The following is a 19801-nucleotide window of genomic DNA, read 5'->3' as shown; positions in this document are numbered from 1 at the left end:
CCCTGACCCACCCTCTCACTGCCAATCCCCTCATTCATGGCCTCTGCCACTCGGTGACCCTCCCTCTTACTTCTGACCCTCCAGTTCCTGGCTTAACCCCTGCAAGTTGAAGTTGCTCTTCCTGCCTCTCGCTGCTCATCTCCAGAGCCTCGCACACAGTGAGGGTTCAGGAGAGGGAAGTGACGGAAGAGGCACAGAGCAGGACGTTTGGCGCGAGGCAGAGTGCAGTAGAGGCCGCGAGCTGGAGGGTCAGCAGCGAGAGAGAGAGAGAGAGGGTCAGGGAGCAGGAGAGGCAGCAAGTAAGATTTTTTAATTCATTCACGGGATGTGGGCTTCGCTGGCTGGGCCAGCATTTATTGCCCACCTCTAGTTGCCCTTAAGGCGGTGGTGAGCTGCCTTCTTGAACTGCTGCAGTCCATATGGTGTAGGTACCTGCATGTAAGAGTCAACCACACTGCTGTGGACCTGGAGTCACATATAGGCCAGACCAGGTTCCTACATTAGTGAACCAGATGGGTTTTTTCCAACAATCGACAATGGTTTCATGGTCATCGTTAGACTTTTAATTCCAGACTTTTATTGAATTCAATAAATTCAATAAATTTATTATTGAATTCGAACCCGGGTCCCCAGAGCATTACCCTGGGTCTCCGGATTACTAGTCCACTGACAATACCACTATGCCATCACCTCCCCCTTAAATAGGTAGTCAGCATATTTATTTTATATTTTAAAATTTATTTTACTTCAATTATTTCATTTACCAATGTAAAGTATTTCAACTTGGAGTATAATGTTTTGATGATTTTCTGATGAGAGAGGTCCTACAAAACCTAACTACAACTTTTACATTGGTTTTAATGGGAAAATATGATTCACTTAAAGTTGCACTTTTCTGAAGTTCGATTACAACTTGGTGAGGAATTACTATATTGCTGAGCAAAACTGAAGTGCAGAGTTCTCTGTTAATATATCTTGAGAAATGAAACAAAGGAAGAGAGTAAGACTTTAAATTATAAAGTGCCTTTCAAGGTCTCAGGATGCCCCAGTGTGCTTTCTCGCAACAAAACACTCTTTGAAACATTGCACTGTAGGAAAATATGCCAGCCAGTTTGTCCACTGCAAGCTCCCATAAATGCAAAAGCACTAATGACCAGTTTATCAATTTCTAGGTGTTGATTGAGGGATTCTTCAAAATAGTGTCAGTGATCTTCTACAACTGCCTGAAAGGGTAGATGGAAAAAAAGTTGTTCCATTTACTGATCAGCTGTAATAAACGTCAAATGCTGGAAATGCTCAGCAGTCAGGAAGAATCCATGAAGAGAGAAACTGAGTTAACATTTCAGGCTGATGATCTGAAGAGTAGAGTTGAATCTATTTGAATATGACCAGAAAATGATACGGAATGTGACTCATCCAACCTCCGCTATGACACCTGGCTTCCGACTCTGTAGGCAGGCAAGGGGTGATATGTCCTAAAGCTAATTTTAACCATCAATCTTTTTAGCCTGTTGGTTTTTTTCTCAATTTTCTTCCTTTCTCTCTTGAAAGTGCTGAGTCTCACTACAGGTTCCGTGGGTGTCAGTCACCCTCCATTAGTGGGTATTCTTCATGCACAAAGCTTGATAGTGAGTGTAAGTCATCACAGCTAAGGGTTACCTAGTTCACATCTATGCTATTTTCAGTAGTAATTCAGGAAGGGAAGATTGTTTAGTTTTCTTCATTTCGCACCTAGGGTTACTGAAGCTAATCACAATGCCTCTACTGCTGTGATTAACTAACTATGAACCAAGGGATAGCATCTTCTAGTCTTGCTAATCTTATCTATCATACCATGGAAGTTGAAAGTCTTGACGCTTCAGCAGCTTTGGAAACTGATCCCAAGATAGCGAAACTGCATGATTAAGGAGTAATGTCATCGTTAGCGCATTTCTAAGCTAATATCACCACCGTCAACACCCCTTTGTCCTTTTGTCTATGACATCTTTGGCAACCTCTTCTTTGCCTCCACCTATCACTGGCCCTCTATCCAGCTCTACCTGTCCCATCCCCCTCTACCAGCTTATATTTCACCTCATTTCTATTTTTCCTCAGCTCTGATGAAGAGTCATACGGACTCGAAATGTTAACTGTATTCCTCTCCACAGATGCTGTCAGACCTGCTGTTTTTCCAGCTATTTTTATTTTTGTTTATGATTAAGAATACAACTATTTTGCCCCCAAAAAACATGCTTTTTGTATAGCTCTTTAAACACGTTGAACTACTTCACAGCACTTTGCACAGTGAATTAATTTTCAGGCAAGAATGCTCAATGCAAGTTCATTAAAATTTCAGCAACTTTTTGAAAGAAGAAAGATAAATTGGGCATCTATGCCCAGAAGTTTGGTGTTGGGCTCTGAATTGCAAAAGAACAGGTTTGAATCCGCAACCTTGGCTGTAGTTTGAACTTGTCTGATGGGAAAGCATCCGCGTTGTCAGACTGCTATGTGATGCTACCCCCAGAGAGTAGGAAGAACGTTCTTGCCTTGTAGAAAATGTACCTTCTGTTGTGTGAGTGTGGATTGAAAGTGGTTCTCGCTCTGTGCCAACTGCATGGGTTTGTTTCTGTGGCTGTTTACATCTGGGATTTAGTACAGATCAGCTGAAAGTTAACTTTACAGCTGCTATATTAATAGACCACTGAGCCTAGATTCACTCCGGTTCTCCATTCTCCATCAAATGCAGTGGCAAAGTAGAACAGAATGGGCACAAGTGATCAAATTCTATATGCTATATTACTGATGAGAAACAAAGGGAATAAAGAAGCACCCTGACTGACTTTTCCCCTCCCCACTTCCCTATGTTTTCCCCTCTATTTCCCCACTGTCTTTTCCTCTCTTACCCCACCTCTAACTCTCGCCCCCATCTCCACCAGCACCCCCTGTCCCCACCACCTCATCATTGATTAGAGTATATTTCCAATGACTTCATGCTTAAGTATCCATCATTCATGTATGGGTCTCGACAGTAGACCTTTCAACCATACAGGAAATGCATTGTAGCTGAACTTGATTCTGTCCTGCCCTTGCATGTACTTTGGTTAGCAATAAGAAGCAGGAATCCTGGTCATTTACTCCCCCTAGAAACATGTAGCTAATTGTAGCACTCTTTCTATTGGCATGTGATTCATTCACCTAGTCAGTGATCTAAATTCCTGATCCATGTGGCTCAGGTACTTCATAAATACGCTGAACCATCTTGGAACTCCTTTTGATCTGTGAATATAAGGAAGTCACATTACATAGCAACTGCAATATTTGGCACCTGATGGCTATAGAATTTCATAATTTCAGCACAGAAACAGGCCAAAAACAGTGCTGTGCTGGTGGTGGTCACCATGATTTGAGACATCTATGTTGGACACCTATGCACAGAGAATGCTATTTGCATGGGTTGAATCTTGAAATTCAGTAACATTGTAAGCCACTTAACTCCTTATTTGAGCCCAGCAGCTTTCACTCCTCTGACTCTGGTTTGCTGCTTGTTCTTTACTCCCTCTACTTATTACATGTTTGGAAGGGAGCTGTTAACTGTGGCTTTATGCAACTTCTCTCCTGGTTATCAGAATCCCATGGCTGGCTTTACCAGCAGCCAAAAGAGATCACAGGTCCTCTCTCCACTTGTAGCTTTTCTATTTGCCAGCAACTCCTACTCTGCAAGGTGGGTTTCTGCACTGCTCATTTAAATAGTGCCTGCTTTGCTCTGTGACTACTATTGATCTGTTATGAAAATCAAGGGTTTATAAAAGAAAAACATTTTTTGTTGTGTTGTGAAATGTAATTATTGTGAAAGATTATTGCTAGACTGGTTTTGCAGTACATATGATTTTTATTACCTTTGCTCTGATTTTTTTTTTGTTGCTGAGCACCAAAACCTTTTGCATGATACTGACTCAAAACATTTTTTTCATGTTTGAAGTTTAAATCTAGAGCTTAATCCTCCCCCCCCCCCATCCCATGTGAAAAGCAGACACTGAAGCTCATCAACTTTGAACAGTGAAAAAGACTATTTAGAAATTGTAGCAATATACTGTTCACCCTCATCTGTTGCCAGACAATGGTGTAATTTGAAAGAGGAACAGGGAAAGCAACTGCTGAGATGTGCCTAGCAGTGATGGTTGTTTTCACAGTGGAAATGTGAAAATCATCATGTTACCTTTGTTTTTATATAACACTGTATTTGGAAGAGCAGAGGAACTCTGTGCTGCTGTTGTCCACTGGCTTTAAACTTTCAATGAAAAGCCTGACACGCTGCTTTAAAAAGTAAAGTAAGTATTGAATGTTGGTGTAAACCCACTGATCTAGACATACCAGTGTGAGTTTCTGCGTGTGTAAAGAGCAATTACATCGATTTGATTTCACCAGTCTGCCCTCTGTGCAAATCTGGAAATAGTTAATATTAATCACTCCCTGTTTCATAAAATATATTTGTGTTTCTGATATGGTGCTTGCCAAGATTGAACTTAAACCTGTCATGGAGGTGGGGGAATGGGGAGAAAAGATTTTCTGATGTATTAAGTTTTGAAACTTGTGGTATATGACCCATGTTTTCTTTCTTTTCACAGAGTATTGGGAAGGGCTCCTTATGGTGTATAGACCCAGAATACAGACAAAACCTTATTCAGGCTTTGAAAAAGACGCCCTACCATCCTTACTCTCATGTTTTTAATACGCCTCCCACTTCCCCACGGGGATATCAAAGGTAAGTGTGTGTGAGCTGTTGCATTTACTCAGGCGTTCATTTATCCGAGTTAATGACAGGGTGAATTGGACATGTATTGCTTGAGGAGTGGAACGGGAGGGGTGGAGGCTGAAAATGTTTGTTTATGCCCCTGTCATTGTGTAAGTAAAAGATCGGAGGTTGAAGCTTCCCTGCAGTGATATCATGTTTCAGCCAACAGCTGTGTGAAGCTCTGTGAGGGGAGAGGTGTACTGCCTTGTTATAGAGTTAAAGCACATTCCAGCACATGCCTAGACCATCAATTGTCAAAAGAGAGATTGGAAGGAACAGCTGGGCTGAGAAGGAAACTGCTGTACATCTGCCTTGCTAGGTGATTAGCGTGATGGTAACCATGGAAGCTGGAATGTTGCCACAGCAACGCATAGCTGAGACAGGTGCAGTTGCATCACGAGTTCTGTTTTGTTGCCTGGCAAATGGACAGGCTGTTAGCATGTGGAATTACGCTGTTGCCTTGACAACACGTTCTCCACAGTGACTCCAGTTGGCTTCCAGCCTTTTTTTTAATGTGTAAGCATGTGTGTGTTTTGTACCTGCTTTTTTTCCCCCCTTCTGTCTTCATAAATATCCACAGAAGCGTGCTTCATCTGAGATGACAACTTGAGGTCAGCCAGCTCTGGGAGATTAAAACAAAATGGGACTCGGTGAAGCGACAGAGTAATCCAGGGGAGAAAAAAAATGCTTGTAAAACCCCGAGTGCCTGTGATGTACGTAGAGTCAAACCCTTACCATCAAATACAAAAGGTCCTTGTGGTATATTGCTTTTGACATTGCAGATTTTTATGTTTCTCTAAAGCAGTGGAAGCATTAACCTACATTTCTAAAACATTTCCCTGCACAAGCCCAGTCGCTGTACACTCCACAACAATGGAAAATCTTTAAAACCTTTGGAACATTGGGAGTTTCAATGTAATGGAAATATTTTCTTTACAGCAATCTTTTCCTTTCCAGAGCTAATGAGCCAAATTGTGGGGAGGGGGAGGAGGAGGAGATGCCACAAAGGATTCTAAAAGTCATGACCTGTTGGACATCAGTTAGCAGCAAATTGGTCTATTTCTAAATAAGCCCATTTTTGAATACCCCGTCTTGTGCATGTATACAATTGTAAAAATTTGAACAGTGAATCTCTGTGGCCTGCTTGGAGTGGTAACACTAAAGCAGCTGGCAGCCCTGTTTAACTCCTCTGGCCTTTGTTCATTTCCGGCCTGGTTTTGGTCTCAACTGTGCAGGTCAGTTAAAGTCAGCTAAAGTTTATATCTGTAATGGCTTATTTGCAGTGCTGTAAACTTGAACAAGTAAACATTGTTAGCTGTTCAGGGAAAATGTTTTCAAGGCTGAGTTTGGGAAAGATTACTTCCTTGGAGTTGATATCAGCCCCTACAGTCGACTATTGTTGTGCTGTAAAGTTCCAATGTGCTTGTTGAGTACACCATATCTTGAGGAAACTTCCTCCATTTAGATATGTGCAAGTATGCTGCTCAGTGCTGGTTTAACAGAAGATTACTTTGGATCAAAACTCAAGTCTGTGTATCCAATTTGTGTTGGTTATTTTGTCTTTCTGTTGTCACTGGATTTGATGAGATGAACCAGAAGTATTCTGTTACTTTGAGTAATTGGGTCAGCTCTATTGCACTCAGAAAGGACCACTATTATGTGGTTACAATGTACATTCGCCTCCTTGCTCATTATTAGTTTATTTAAACTGGCTTGGATTTAGTCAGACTGTAAATTGAATAAAAACAAAAAAACTGCGGATGCTGGAAATCCAAAACAAAAACAGAATTACCTGGAAAAACTCAGCAGGTCTGGCAGCATCGGCGGAGAAGAAAAGAGTTGACGTTTCGAGTCCTCAGGGTCATGAGGACTCGAAACGTCAACTCTTTTCTTCTCCGCCGATGCTGCCAGACCTGCTGAGTTTTTCCAGGTAATTCTGTTTTTGTTTTGTAAATTGAATAGTTACCTCAGCACTGGGTGGTAGTTAGGATGATAGAAACACAGCACAGAAGGAGACCATTCGCCTCATCATTGCTTCTGCTGGTTCTTTGAAAGAGGAGTCATGCTTAGTCCCACATTCCTGCTTTTTGCCAGTAACACTAAGTGTCACCTCCTCAAATACCTATCCGACTCCCTTTCAAAATTATTTATGAAATAGGCTTCTACCACCGTTTTTGAGTTGTGTCTCAAATCCCGACAACAGAGTGGAAAAAAAAAATGTTTCCTCTTCTCCCCTCCAGATACTTTCCTGATGATTTTAAAAGCTCCAAACCAATGTAGTTACAAAGGTAAAATTATCAGTCATAAGCTAAAAATTTCAGTGGCTGAATCCCAGTGGCTGCACATACATTTAGATAAAAACACCTCTATGACCATTTTAACTCCATTCTCAATTATTATAACATACAAAATCCAGTGCAAAACTGGATTGATGCCCACAATTGCCTGTGCTGTGAATGCTTGGTCTCAGTCTTGCTGGTATATTTTTATGGAGTTTGGACAGAGATCAGATGCTTTCCTGCAGAGATTTGTTATAACACAGGTGGCCATTTGGCCCGTCCAGCCACTGCCAGCTCTCTACAAGAGCAATTTAGCCAGTACCACTCCCCTACCCTTTTGTCTTCACTCCACCATGTTTTTCCTCTTCAGTTACTTATCCGATTGCCTTTGAAAGCGACAGTCAAACCTGCTCCACCATACCCGTAGGCAGTGTATCTCAGATCCTCACCACTCACTGCATAAAAAAGTTTTCCCCATTGTCAAAAGAACCCCATTGGTTCTTTTGCCAATCTCTGTAAATTTGTGCTCTCTGGTTCTCAATCCTTCATCTTCTCTCTCTCTATTCTAATAGTATGTACATATACCACATGGACTGCAGTGGCTCAAGAAGGTGGCTTACTAACACCTTCTCAAGGGCAGATAGTGATGGGCAATAAATGCTGGCCTAGCCAGTGGTGCCTACACCCTGTGAACATATAGATGAAAAAAGTCTACTCCATCTACACTCCTCAGGATTTCGAACACCATTATCAAATCTCTCAACTTTTTTTCCTCAAAGGAGAACAAGCCCAGTTTCCCAATCTATCCACACAATTGAAGCCTCTCACCTCCGGAACCATTCACTTAAATCTTTTCTCCACCCTCTTGAATATTTTCACATCCTTCCTAAAGTACGGTACCTGGATTTGGACACAATACTCCAGTTGAGGCCAAACCATAGTTTCAGACAGGCTCATCCTAACTTTCTTGCTTTTTGTCTCTACGCCTCTTTGTAAAGCCCAGGATTCTATTTGTCTCTTTATCTACTTTTTTTTAATTCATTCACGGGATGTGGACTTTGCTGGCCGGGCCAGCATTTATTGCTCATCCCTACTTGCCCTTGAGAAGGTGGTGGTGAGACTGCAGCAGTCCATGTGGTGTAGGTATGCCCACAGTGCTGTTAGGCAGGGAGTTCCAGGATTTTGACCGATAGTGAAGGAACATCAACATATTTCCAAGTCAGAATGGTGAGTTACCTGGAAGGGAACTTGCAGCTGATGGTTCTCCAATCTATCTGCTGCCCTTATCCTTCTAGATGGTGGTGGTCGTGGATTTGGAAAGTGCTGTCGAAGGATCCTTGGTGAATTCCTGCTGTGCATCTTGTAGATGGTACACACTGCTGCTACTGTGCGTCGGTGATGGAGGGAGTAAATGTTTGTGGATGTGGTGCCAATCAAGTGGGCTGCTTTGTTCTGGACGGTGTCGAGCTTGAGTGCTGTGTGAGCTCCACTCATCCAAGCAAGTGGGGAATATTCCATCGCATTCCTGACCTGTGCCTTGTAGATGATGGACAGGCTTTAGGAAGTCAGGAGGTGAGTTACTCGTCGCAGCGTTCCTGGCCTCTGACCTGCACCGTAGCCACAGTATTTATATGGCTAGCCTAGTTCAGTTTCTGGTCAATGGTAACCTCCAGGATGTTGATAGTGGGGGATTCAGTGATGGTAATGCCATTGAGCATCAGTGGGTGATGGTTCGATTCTCTCTTGTTGGAGATGGTCATTGCCTGGCACTTGTGTGGCGTGAATGTTACTTGCCACTTGTCAGCCTAAGCCTGGATATTGTCCAGGTCTTGCTGTATTTGGACATGGACTGCTTCAGCATCTGAGGAGTCGTGAATGGTGCTGAACGTTGTGCAATCATCAGCGAACATCCCCACTTCTGACCTTGTGATGAAAGGAAGGTCATTGTTGAAGCAGCTGAAGATGGTTGGGCCAAGGCCACTACCCTAAGGAACTCCCTACAGTGATGTCCTGGAGCTGAGATGACTGACCCCCAACAACCACAACCATTTTCCTATGTGCTAGTTATGACTCCAAACAGCAGAGCATTTTCCCCCTGATTCCCATTGACTCCAGTTTTACTAGGGCTGCTTGATGCCACACTTCGTCAAATGCTGCCTTGATGTCAAGGGCAGTCACTCACCTCACCTCACCTCGGGAGTTCAGCTCTTTTGTCCATGTTTGAACTAAGGCTGTAATGAGGTCAGGAGCAGGAACAAAGTGGAAAAACAAAAACAGAATTACCTGGAAAAACTCAGCAGGTCTGGCAGCATCGGCGGAGAAGAAAAGAGTTGACGTTTCGAGTCCTCATGACCCTTCGACAGAACTTGAGTTCGAGTCCAAGAAAGAGTTGAAATATAAGCTGGTTTAAGGTGTGTGTGTGGGGGGCGGAGAGATAGAGAGAGAGAGGTGGGGGGGGCAGGTGTGGTTGTAGGGACAAACAAGCAGTGATAGAAGCAGATCATCAAAAGATGTCAACGACAATAGTACAATAGAACACATAGGTGTTAAAGTTAAAGTTGGTGATATTATCTAAACGAATGTGCTAATTAAGAATGGATGGTAGGGCACTCAAGGTATAGCTCTAGTGGGGTTTTTTTTATATATAATGGAAATAGGTAGGAAAAGGAAAATCTTTATAATTTATTGGGAAAAAAAAGGAAGGGGGAAACAGAAAAGGGGTGGGGATGGGGGAGGGAGCTCACGACCTAAAGTTGTTGAATTCAATATTCAGTCCGGAAGGCTGTAAAGTCCCTAGTCGGAAGATGAGGTGTTGTTCCTCCAGTGGCTTTGGCCTTGGCGGAACTCAAACTGGGTGTCAGTGAACAGGTTATTGCTAAGCAAGTGCCGCTTGATAACACTGTTGATGACCCCTTCCATTTCTTTACTGATGATGGAGAGTAGACTGATGGGGTGGTAATTGGCCTGGTTGGATTTGTCCTGCTTTTTGTGTACAGGACATACCTGGGCAATTTTCCACAAAGCTGGGCAGATGCCAGTGTTGTTGATGTACTAGAACAGCTTGGCTAGGGGCGCAGCACGTTCTGGAGTACAAGTCTTCGGTACTATTGCTGGAATGTTCTCAGGACCCATAGCCTTTGCAGTATCCAGTGCCTACAGCCGTTTCTTGATATCACGTGGAGTGAATCAAATTGGCTGAAGACTGGCATCGGAGATGCTGGGGACCTCCGAAGGAGGCCGAGATGGATCATCCACTCGGCACTTCTGGCTGAAGGTTGTAGCAAATGCTTCAGCCTTATCTTTTGCACTGACATGCTGGGCTCCTCCGTCATTGAGGACGGGGATATTTGTGAAGCCACCGCCTCCAGTGAGTTTTTTAATTGTGCACTACCATTTCTGACTGGATGTGGCAGGACTGCAGAGCTTCGATCTGGTCCATTGGTTGTGGGATTGCTTAGCCCTGTCTATCACTTGCTGCTTATGCTGTTTGGCACGCAAGTAGTTCTGTGTCATAGCTTCAACAGGTTGACATCTCATTTTTAGGTATGCCTGCTGCTGCTCCTGGCATGCCCTCCTGCGCTCCAGCATTACCATCAAGCCAGGGGATCATCCCTGGTTCAATGAAGAGCGGGGGATATGCCAGGCCATGAGGTTACAGATTGTGTTAGAGTACAGTTCGGCTGCTGCTGATGGCCCACAACCTCTCATGGGCACCCAGTCTTGAGTTGCTAGTTCTGTTCAAAATCTATCCCATTTAGCACAGTGGTAATGCCACAGAACATGATGGAGGGTACCCTCACTGTGAAGGTGGGACTTGGCCTCCAGAATGGCTGTGCAGTGGTCACTCCTACCGATACTGTCATGGACAGATGCATCTGCGGCAGGCAGGCTGGTGAGGATGAGGTCAAGTATGTTTTTCCCTTTTGTTGCTTCCCTCACCACCTGCCGCAGACCCAGTCTAGCAGCTATGTCATTTAAAACTCAGCCAGCTCGGTCAGTAGTGGTGCTGTTGAGCCACGCTTGGTGATGGACATTGAAGTCCCCCACCGAGATTACATTCTGCACCCTTGCCACCCTCAATACTTACTCCAAGGGGTGTTCAACATGGAGAAGGATTGATTCATGAGCTGATAGAGGGAGGTATGTGGTAATCAGCAGGAGGTTTCCTTGCCCATGTTTGACCTGATGCCATGAGACTTCATGTGGTCCAGAGTCGATGTTGAGGACTCCGAGGGCAACTCCCTCCCGACTGTATACCACTGTACCGCCAGCTCTGCTGGGGATCTCCTGCAGCTGGGACAGGACATATCCAGGAATGGTGATGGTGGTGTCTGGGATATTATCTGTAAGATATTATTTCGTGAGGATGACTATGTCAGGCTATTGCCTGACTAGTCCGTGAGACAGCTCTCCCAATTTTGGCACTAGTCCCCAGATGTTAGTAAGGAGGACATTGCAGGATCGACAGGGCTGTGATTGTGGCTGTCGTATTCAGTGCCTTGGCCGATGCCGGGTAGTCCATCCAGTTTCATTCCTTTTTGTGACTTTGTAATGATTTGTTACAACTGAGTGGCTTGCTAGGCCATTTCAGAGGGCATTTAAGGGTCAATCACATTGCTGTGGGTCTGGAGTCATGTGTAGGCCAGACCAGGAAGGATGACAGATTTCCTTCCCTAAAGGACATTTAGTGAACTAGATGAGTTTTTACAACAATTGACAATGGTTTCATGGTCATCATTAGACTTCTTTCTAATTCCAGATTTTTATTGAATTGAAATTACTGGGTCTCTGGATTACTAGTCCAGCAACAATACCACTACACCATTGCCACTCCACCTCACCTCACCTTCTGTCTGACCTTCCACCTTCAACGATTCATGCAGGTTTCTCTGCTCCAACAGCAACCCCCCTCAATTCCTTGTTCTCCCTGCTAAAATGTGTCACTTCATAGTTCGGTGTTGAATGTCACCTGTCACATGTATGCCCATTCCACCAGCCTGAGTGTGTCCTCTTGAAGTTGATCACCTCCTCACAGTTCCCAGTACTTTCAAGATTTGTGTTATCTGCAAATTGCTCCCTGTACACCCAGGTCTACATCATTATTATATGTCAAGAAAAGCAGTGGTCCTAGTTCCGATCCCTGGGGAGCCCCACGCTATAGCTTGCTGCAGTCTGAAAAACAGCTGTTCAGCACTACTTTCTGTTTACTGTCACTCGACCAACTTTATTTCTATGTTGCCACTGTTCCTTTTATTCCCTGGGCTCTCACTTTGCTGTCAACTTTGGAAGTCCATGTGCACCATGTCAATAGGGAAGGAGGGTTAGAATGCTTCATACAATAAACTGCATTAAAGTGTTTTAATGCTGAGACCCTCAGACCTCTGCGCTCAAGTAATTCTGGCCCCTTGAGCCTCCCCAATTTTAACTCCCCACCATCGATAGTGTGCTTTCATCTGCTAAGGTCCTTAGCTTTGGTCCTCCTTCCCTAAATTCCTGTACCCCTCGTCCTTTAAAATGCTTTCCAAACCTCTGTAACCAAGCTTTTGACCATCTTCCCTAATGTCACCTTTTGTGTATTGGTGTCAAGATTTTCTTTGTGCTTTCATGGGGTTTTGGTGTCTCTGGCTAGGCCAGCATTTATTACCCATTCCTAATTGCCCTTGAGAAGGTGGTGTTGCCATCTTGAACCACTGCAGGCCATGTGGTGTAGGTTCAAGGGGTTCCAGAATTTTGACCTGATGACAATAAAGGAACGGCGATTAGTTCCAAGTGAGGATGGTGTGTGGCTTGGAGGGGAACTTGCAGATAGTGGTGTTCCCATGTATCTGCTGCCCTTGACCTTCAGGGTGGTAGAGAGTTTGGAAGTCGAAGGAGCCATGGTGAGTTGCTGCAGTGCACCTTGTGGATGTTAAATACTGCTGCCACTCTGCGTCAGCAGTGGATGTGGCGCCAATCAAATGGGCTGCTTTGTCCTGGATAGTGTCAAGCTTCTTGAGTGTTGTTGGAGCTGTATTCATCCAGGCAAGTGGAGAGTATTCCATCACACTCCCTTGTGCCTTGTAGATGGTGGACAGGCTTTGGGGATTTGGGAAGTGAGTTACTTGCTTCTGACCTGCTTTTGTAGCCACAGTATTTATATGGCTGGCCTTGTTCAATTTTTGGTCAATGGTAGCCATCAGGATGTTGATAGTGGGGGATTCAGCAATGGTGATGCTATTGAATATCAAGGGGAGATGGTTAGATTCTCCCTTGTTGGAGATGGTCATTGCCTGGGTCTTGTGTGGTGCAAATGGTACTTGCCACTTATCAGCCCAAGCCTGAATGTTGTCCAGGACTGCTTCAGTATTTGAAGAGTTGCAAATGGTGTTGAACATTGTGCAATCATCAGCAAACATCCCCACTTCTGACCATATGATGGAGGAAGGGTCATTGATGAAGTAGCTGAAGATGGCTGGGCCTAGGACACTACCCTGAGGAACTTCTGCAGTGATGTCCTGGAGCTGAGATGACTGACCTCCAACAACCACAGCCATCTTCCTTTGTGCTAGGTATGCTCCAACTAGTGGAGAGTTTTCTCCGATTCCCATGGACTCCAGTTTTGCTAGGGCTCCTTGATGCCACACTCAGTCAAATGCTACCTTGATGTCAAGGGCAGTCACTCTCACCTCATCTCTGGAGTTCAGCTGTTTTGTCCACATTTGAACCAAGGCTGTAATGAGGTCAGGAGCTGAGTGACCCTGATGGAACCCAAACTGGGTGTCAGTGAGCAGATTATTGCTGTCAAAGTGCCACTTGATAGCACTGTCGAAGATTCCTTCCATCACTTTGCTGATGATCGAGAGTAGACTGATGGGACAGTAAATGGCCAGGTTGGATTTGTCCTTTTTTGTAGACAGGACATACCTGGGTAATTTCCTACATTGTTGGGTAGATGCCAGTGTTGTAGCTGTACTGAAACAGCTTAGTTAAGGCAGTGGCTAGTTCTGGAGTAAAAGTCTTCAGTACTATTGCTGGAATGTTGTCAAGGCCCATTGCCTTTACAGCATCCAGAGCCTTTAGCCTTTTCTTGATGTCACATGGAGTGAATTGGCTGAAGACTGGCATGTGTGATGCTGGGGACCTCAGGAGGAGGTAGAGGTGGATCATCTGCTCAACACTTCTGACTGAAGATGGTTGCAAATGCCACAGCCTTCTCGTTTGCACTGATGCACTGGGCTGGCCCATCATTGAGGATGGAGATGTTTGTGGAGCTGCCTCCTGTTTAGTTATTTAATTGTCTAGCACAGTTCTATTCACAACTGGCTGTGGCAGGACTTCGGAGCTTAGATCTGATCAGTTGGTTGCTTAGCTCTGTCTATTGAATACTGCTTCTGCTATTTGGTATGCAGGTAGACCTGTGTTGTAGCTTCACTGGGTTGACACCTTATTTTTAGTTATGCCATGGTGCTGCTCCTGGCATGCCCTTCTACACTCTCCATTGAACCAGGATTGATTCCCCTGCTTGATAATGGTAGAGTGAGGGATATGCTGGGCCATGAGGTTACAGATTGTGGTTGAATATAATTCTGCTGCTGCAGTTGGCCCACAGTGCCTTACGGGTGCATATTTTGAGTTGCTAGATCTGTTCAAAATAAATCCTATTTAGCACGGTGCTAATGCCACACAACACAATGGAGAGTATCCTCAAAGTGGAACTTCATCTCTACAAGGACTTGTGTGGTGATCACCCCTACTGATAATTTACTGGACAGATGCAACTATGACAGGTAGGTTGATGAGGACAAGGCCAAGTAGATTTTTCTCTCTTGTTGGTTCCCTTGCCACCTGTTGCAGACCCAGCCTAGCAACCATGTCATTTAGGAGAAGGCCAACTCATTCAGGAGCGGCGCAACCAAGCCATTCTTGGTAATGGACATTGAAGTTCCCCCAAGCAGAGTACGTTCTGCGCCCTTGCCACCCTCGGTGCTTCTTCCAAGTGATGTTCAACATGGGGGATCACTAATCCATCAGCTGAGGGGGGAGTAGTAAGGTGGTTTCCTTGCACATGTTTGTTGCACATGATGCCATGAGTCTTCATGGGGTCCCGAGTCAATGTTGAGGGCTCCCAGGGCAATCCCCTCCTGACTTTATACCACTGATGCCATCTCTGGTGGGTCTGTCCTGTTGGTGGTGATGGAGGTGTTCTGGAACATAGTCACATACATTGAATCGTAGCTTACAAACAATGTTGAACTGTTGCTTGACTGGTCTGTGGGGAAGCTCTCCCAGTTTGGCACAAGCCCCCACCAGATGTTGATGATAAGAACCTTGCAGGATCGACAGGGCTGGGTTTGCCATTGCTGTTTCTGGTGCCTAGGTTGATGCTGGGTGGTCCATCCAGTTTAATTCCCTTTTGTCAACTTCATAGCAATTTGATATAGCTGAGCAGCTTGCTAGGCTATTTCAGAGGGTGTTTAAGAGTCAACCACATCGGTTTGGAGTCACAGGTAGGCCAGACCAGGAAAGCATGGCAGATTTCCTTCCCTCAAGGGCATTCGCGAATCATATGGCTTTTTTTGGACAATCAACAATGGTTCCATGGTCACTATTATTGAGACTAGCTTTTAATTATAGATTCTTATTAATTGAATTTAAATTCCACCAGCTGCTATGGTGGGATTTAAGCCCATGTTCCCAGAGCATTAGCCTGGGGCTCTGGATTACTAGTCCAGTGACATTACCACTGCACCACCAATTCCCCCAATTGTTTTTAATTTGCTTTTAATGCTCTTGTAGAGTGCCTTGGAATGTTTTATTGCATTCTTCTTTCTTATGATTGAAGAAGTTTATTGTATTCTTTCTTATAAAGGGTGTTTATCTTGGCTATCCATTTAGTGACCTCCTTAGATGCTGAGTGGAGAAATGAGGTGACCCCAGCAGCAGATGTTAGTGGGAAGATCATTGTAATGTGTTCCATGGTTTGGGACTCATTTCCGCAATTACCCTTGGGGGTCATCCTTCGTCTTCCACTTATGGAGCAGATGACGGCATCGTCCATTCCCTATGTGGATTGAGTTGAGTGCTGTCCATTGTCTTCAATGGACAGCAAAGCCAGAGACTTCTGCTATTGGTGATAAGGTGCTGGTTTTTTTAAGCATCCCACGATTCTCTCAGTCTGGATCGTGGGCTAACATGAATGTTAGCTACTGTTTTCAGAATGGCCGGACTGATTTTAGGCACTTTCTTGATAGGGTTTTCAAGTCTTTAAATGGATCTAAGGTGCTACAAGTTGTTGTTGATTAATCAGGGTCCAAAATAAGACTCGATTTATATGGTGTTCAACAATAGACTGTATTTTGCTTTCCTGTTACTTTTGAATTCCTGTTTTAACATTTAATTGTTCAGTCTTCCCCAACCCCACTTGCTGTACTCAGAAACATCTTACTGCATTATGTTATTGAATAATGAAAATTCTAAAAGGAGTTGAAAAAGAAAGTCTAATGTAGCAATGTAAACAATTAACTCAGTGACTCCTTCTCCTCGCAGAAACACACAAGCCAGAGTTTTCTACTTTTGCCTTTGACAGCCCATGATTTTCTGCCCATTGACGTTAATAGCTGGTAGATCATGGACAGGCAAGTGTTGGGAGTGATAAACCTCAGCCTCCAGAGTTGAGTCTCCCTACTTGTTGCTTAACCACTTTGTTGACCTTGACACCTCCAGGTTATCTCTGCAACAATGAGAATAGGACCTGTGACTTTGGATTGGCTTAGAAGATAACATACTTCCCCTAAGTTCAAGGAGTCATTGGCTGAGTGTGCAAGCAGATAAACTGTACTCCCTGGGTTAGGCGGCTGTGGATTGGTTCTTAGGTTACGTTGAATTATATTGGATTTTACAGCATTATTGGATTTGTTATTGACTACCTCCTATTTATGGCCCTTACTTTGGGACTCCCACACAAGTGGAAACAGCATCTGTACATCTACCCTACCAAACTGCTTCATAATCTTAAAGATCTCTATTGGGTCAAATCTTAAATCTTTTATTTCTCTAGAGAATAGAGCCCCAGCCAGTTGAGCCTTTCCTGATAGTTGTCTCATCTCGGTCTTGGTTTCATCCTTGTCAATCCTCCTGGCAACTTCTCTAGTGCCTCTCTATCCTTTCTATATTAAGGAGACCAACACTTTGCAGACCAGTCTGAAGTGCTGTCTAAACAAGGCTCTTCACAAATTTAAAATAATTTCTCCTTCCTGTTTTACGAAAAGCTGCCATTCTCTTGACATCAGCAGATTGACTGAGGCTCTGTGGAAGTGGCTGGTATTTTGTTTTAAAAAGCCTCAGTTAAATTTTTCCTCTTGTTTTCCATTGTAGTGTGGGAACATCTTTAAAAGAAAAGTTATGACTACTAGCTATAAGAGAGTATAAATTTTTACATCCCCCTGAAAAAGAGTTGTGCGGACTTGAAAAGTTAACTCTGTTTCTCTCTGCACAGATGCTGTCAGACCTGCTGAGTTTTTCCAGCGTTTTCAGTTTTTATTTTAACTTTTTACATCCCTTTTCATTTGAATTGGTAGACTTTGACTGAAATTTTAAACCATAATGTGCTTTTTAAATCGCCATCATGACTACCTGCATCAGCCAATTTCACACATGCAATTCCTAATGCGCTTACTTTGCCCTTTTAAAAAGGTTGTTTTAGTTTTTAATATGCTTTTCATCCACCTGCCCACCCTCACCGCCCAACCCCCACCCTCCTCCCAAAACCCCTTCCATGCTATGTAATTGAATCACAAGCTTGGGTTGTCAGGCTTCATCCATTAGTAATTTCTAATCAAACATAAGGAGATGGGATGCAGACCAGCTAGACCTTTCCTTGAATGTTTTGTCTCTTTCCTTACCCTGTGCTCAGTAACTCCCATGGGTAATTCAAGTGTTGTGAAGCTTGGGGATAAATCTACTTTTTCCAGAACGGTACACGCTTGGCCTTTTAAAACTTTTAATGTTTCTGCTGCTAACATGAATTTCTCAAAACTTGTTCTGGATTTTTTTTTCTGTTGTCCTTGCTTCAGACTGCATGTGGATTTGCTGTGCTTGATCTCTGCTAGAATCTATATAGGAGCAATCCATCCTCTTGAGAGCTTGTACCAAGAGAACCATGAGTCTTGTACATTGAAGATAAGAATTGTTGCTTTTAGCTTAAAATTTAACCTATTTTTTTTTTTACCTTGGCACGCAACAGTGAACATTAATATCCAGATCAGTTTGTGTTGTCTCCCACTCTTTTTTTCTAATACCTCCTAACATTTCTCTAGTTTATGTGACTGGGCAAGCAGGTTATCTGCACACAATCATTTGGCTCAGGACAAAATGGCCTGTTGATCTGGCGTTACACTGTCAGACAGTTGCAGCTTTGTACTCTAGATTCCTCACATAGCAACTCCCCACACATAGTAGCTCCCCAATCATGACAACAGAGGTGCTGATGTGTAAGGGAGGGAGAACGTTGACCTCTTCAATTTTCCAGCGTCTAGATGCTAAGTTATAGAGGTGGTGGCAGAGCCTTAGTAGAAGACTTTTGGGAGTGGAATTTATGTGTTTATAGGAGGAAGCACCGACTAGTGGGGGAACATTCAAATAGAGAGAAAAATGTTTGAGTTCAGCTGCCTCTTTTTAATGGAGCAAAATTCTGGTAGGAGTGACGCTCAATGCAGGAAACTCTAATAATTACTCAAAGCAATGTTGAATATGTTTGCAATGATTTTGATTTGAGAATGGATCTAACAATTTAATTCACAAGTTGAGACAGGTGATTTCTTTACTGATTGTTTGATTTGTCATAAAAGAGCACTATAAAATACAATGTCACTTAGCAACTTTGTATAACGGTCAGACTATTGTAAAATTATGGTGCTCACGTGAATAACTGAACTGTAGTTGTATACACCAATGTGAAGTCTTCCACAATCTCGAAATTTCCCATCACTTATTCGTAAATTGTAAACAGAAAAGAAAAAGTAGTGGCTGTACTTTGCTGGTTATGTTCTAATCATCTTCCTAGATTGTGTTTGTTCAAAATAATGTATTGGGTGTTAAAGTACATTGAAATTTTATGAAGCCATTATACATCATCAATATAAGATAGTCACCCAGAAATCCAATTTGAAATTCAAAAAAAACACCTTTACCTAAAGAGCGGTAAGAATGTGGTACTTGCTACTACAGAGAGTGTTGAAGAGAATAGTGTAGATAGGTTTAAAGGGAAGCTGGACAAGCATATGAGGAAGGGAATAGAGGGATGTGATGATATATTTAAATGAGGAAAGATGGGAGGAGGCTTGAGTGGAGCTAAACATTTACATTGACTGTTCGGGCCGAATAGCCTGCTCCTGAGCAGTATATCCTATGTAATGTAAGTACATATTCACATATTTTATGAAACTTCTGTACAATTAGAGGTGCATTCAGATATCTTTTTGAGGCATATTCGCTTTCACATTCATTTTCTCTCTCTCTCTTGCAGGCGCGCACACCCCTTACCAGAGTGCATGTTCATGTACATAAATTTGTTGACTGCATTCACCATCATTCAGCTTTCGTTTGTATTATGCATGGTAACCTCAGTTCCTTTTAATTACTGAGATGAACAGTGTAACATTTATATTTGTTTACCTTTAGAGTTGTCAATCAACAATGTGGGAGTAACTAAGATCGCAGCTTCAGTCTGACAGCAGCCTGCGGTCCCAGTAACTTGAGACTGAGTGATGGCTCT

At 43.4% G+C, this 19801-nt stretch overlaps 1 protein-coding gene across 7 annotated transcripts in view; it reads left to right on the top strand.

Moving 5' to 3' along the window:
- Positions 1–19801, top strand: part of foxn3 (forkhead box N3) — a 343712-nt gene that overhangs the window by 170389 nt on the left and 153522 nt on the right. For all 7 annotated transcript variants that reach the window (XM_041214481.1, XM_041214484.1, XM_041214483.1 and 4 more), the window contains one exon: positions 4605–4741. In XM_041214481.1, coding sequence (XP_041070415.1) covers positions 4605–4741 — 137 coding nt within the window. The remainder of the gene's footprint in view (positions 1–4604; positions 4742–19801) is intronic.

Source organism: Carcharodon carcharias, chromosome 20 (genome assembly GCF_017639515.1).
Source record: "Carcharodon carcharias isolate sCarCar2 chromosome 20, sCarCar2.pri, whole genome shotgun sequence".
Taxonomy (NCBI): Eukaryota; Metazoa; Chordata; class Chondrichthyes; order Lamniformes; family Lamnidae; genus Carcharodon; species Carcharodon carcharias.
Note: the sequence above shows the minus strand (reverse complement) of the source record. Positions and strands in the feature narration are given on the sequence as shown.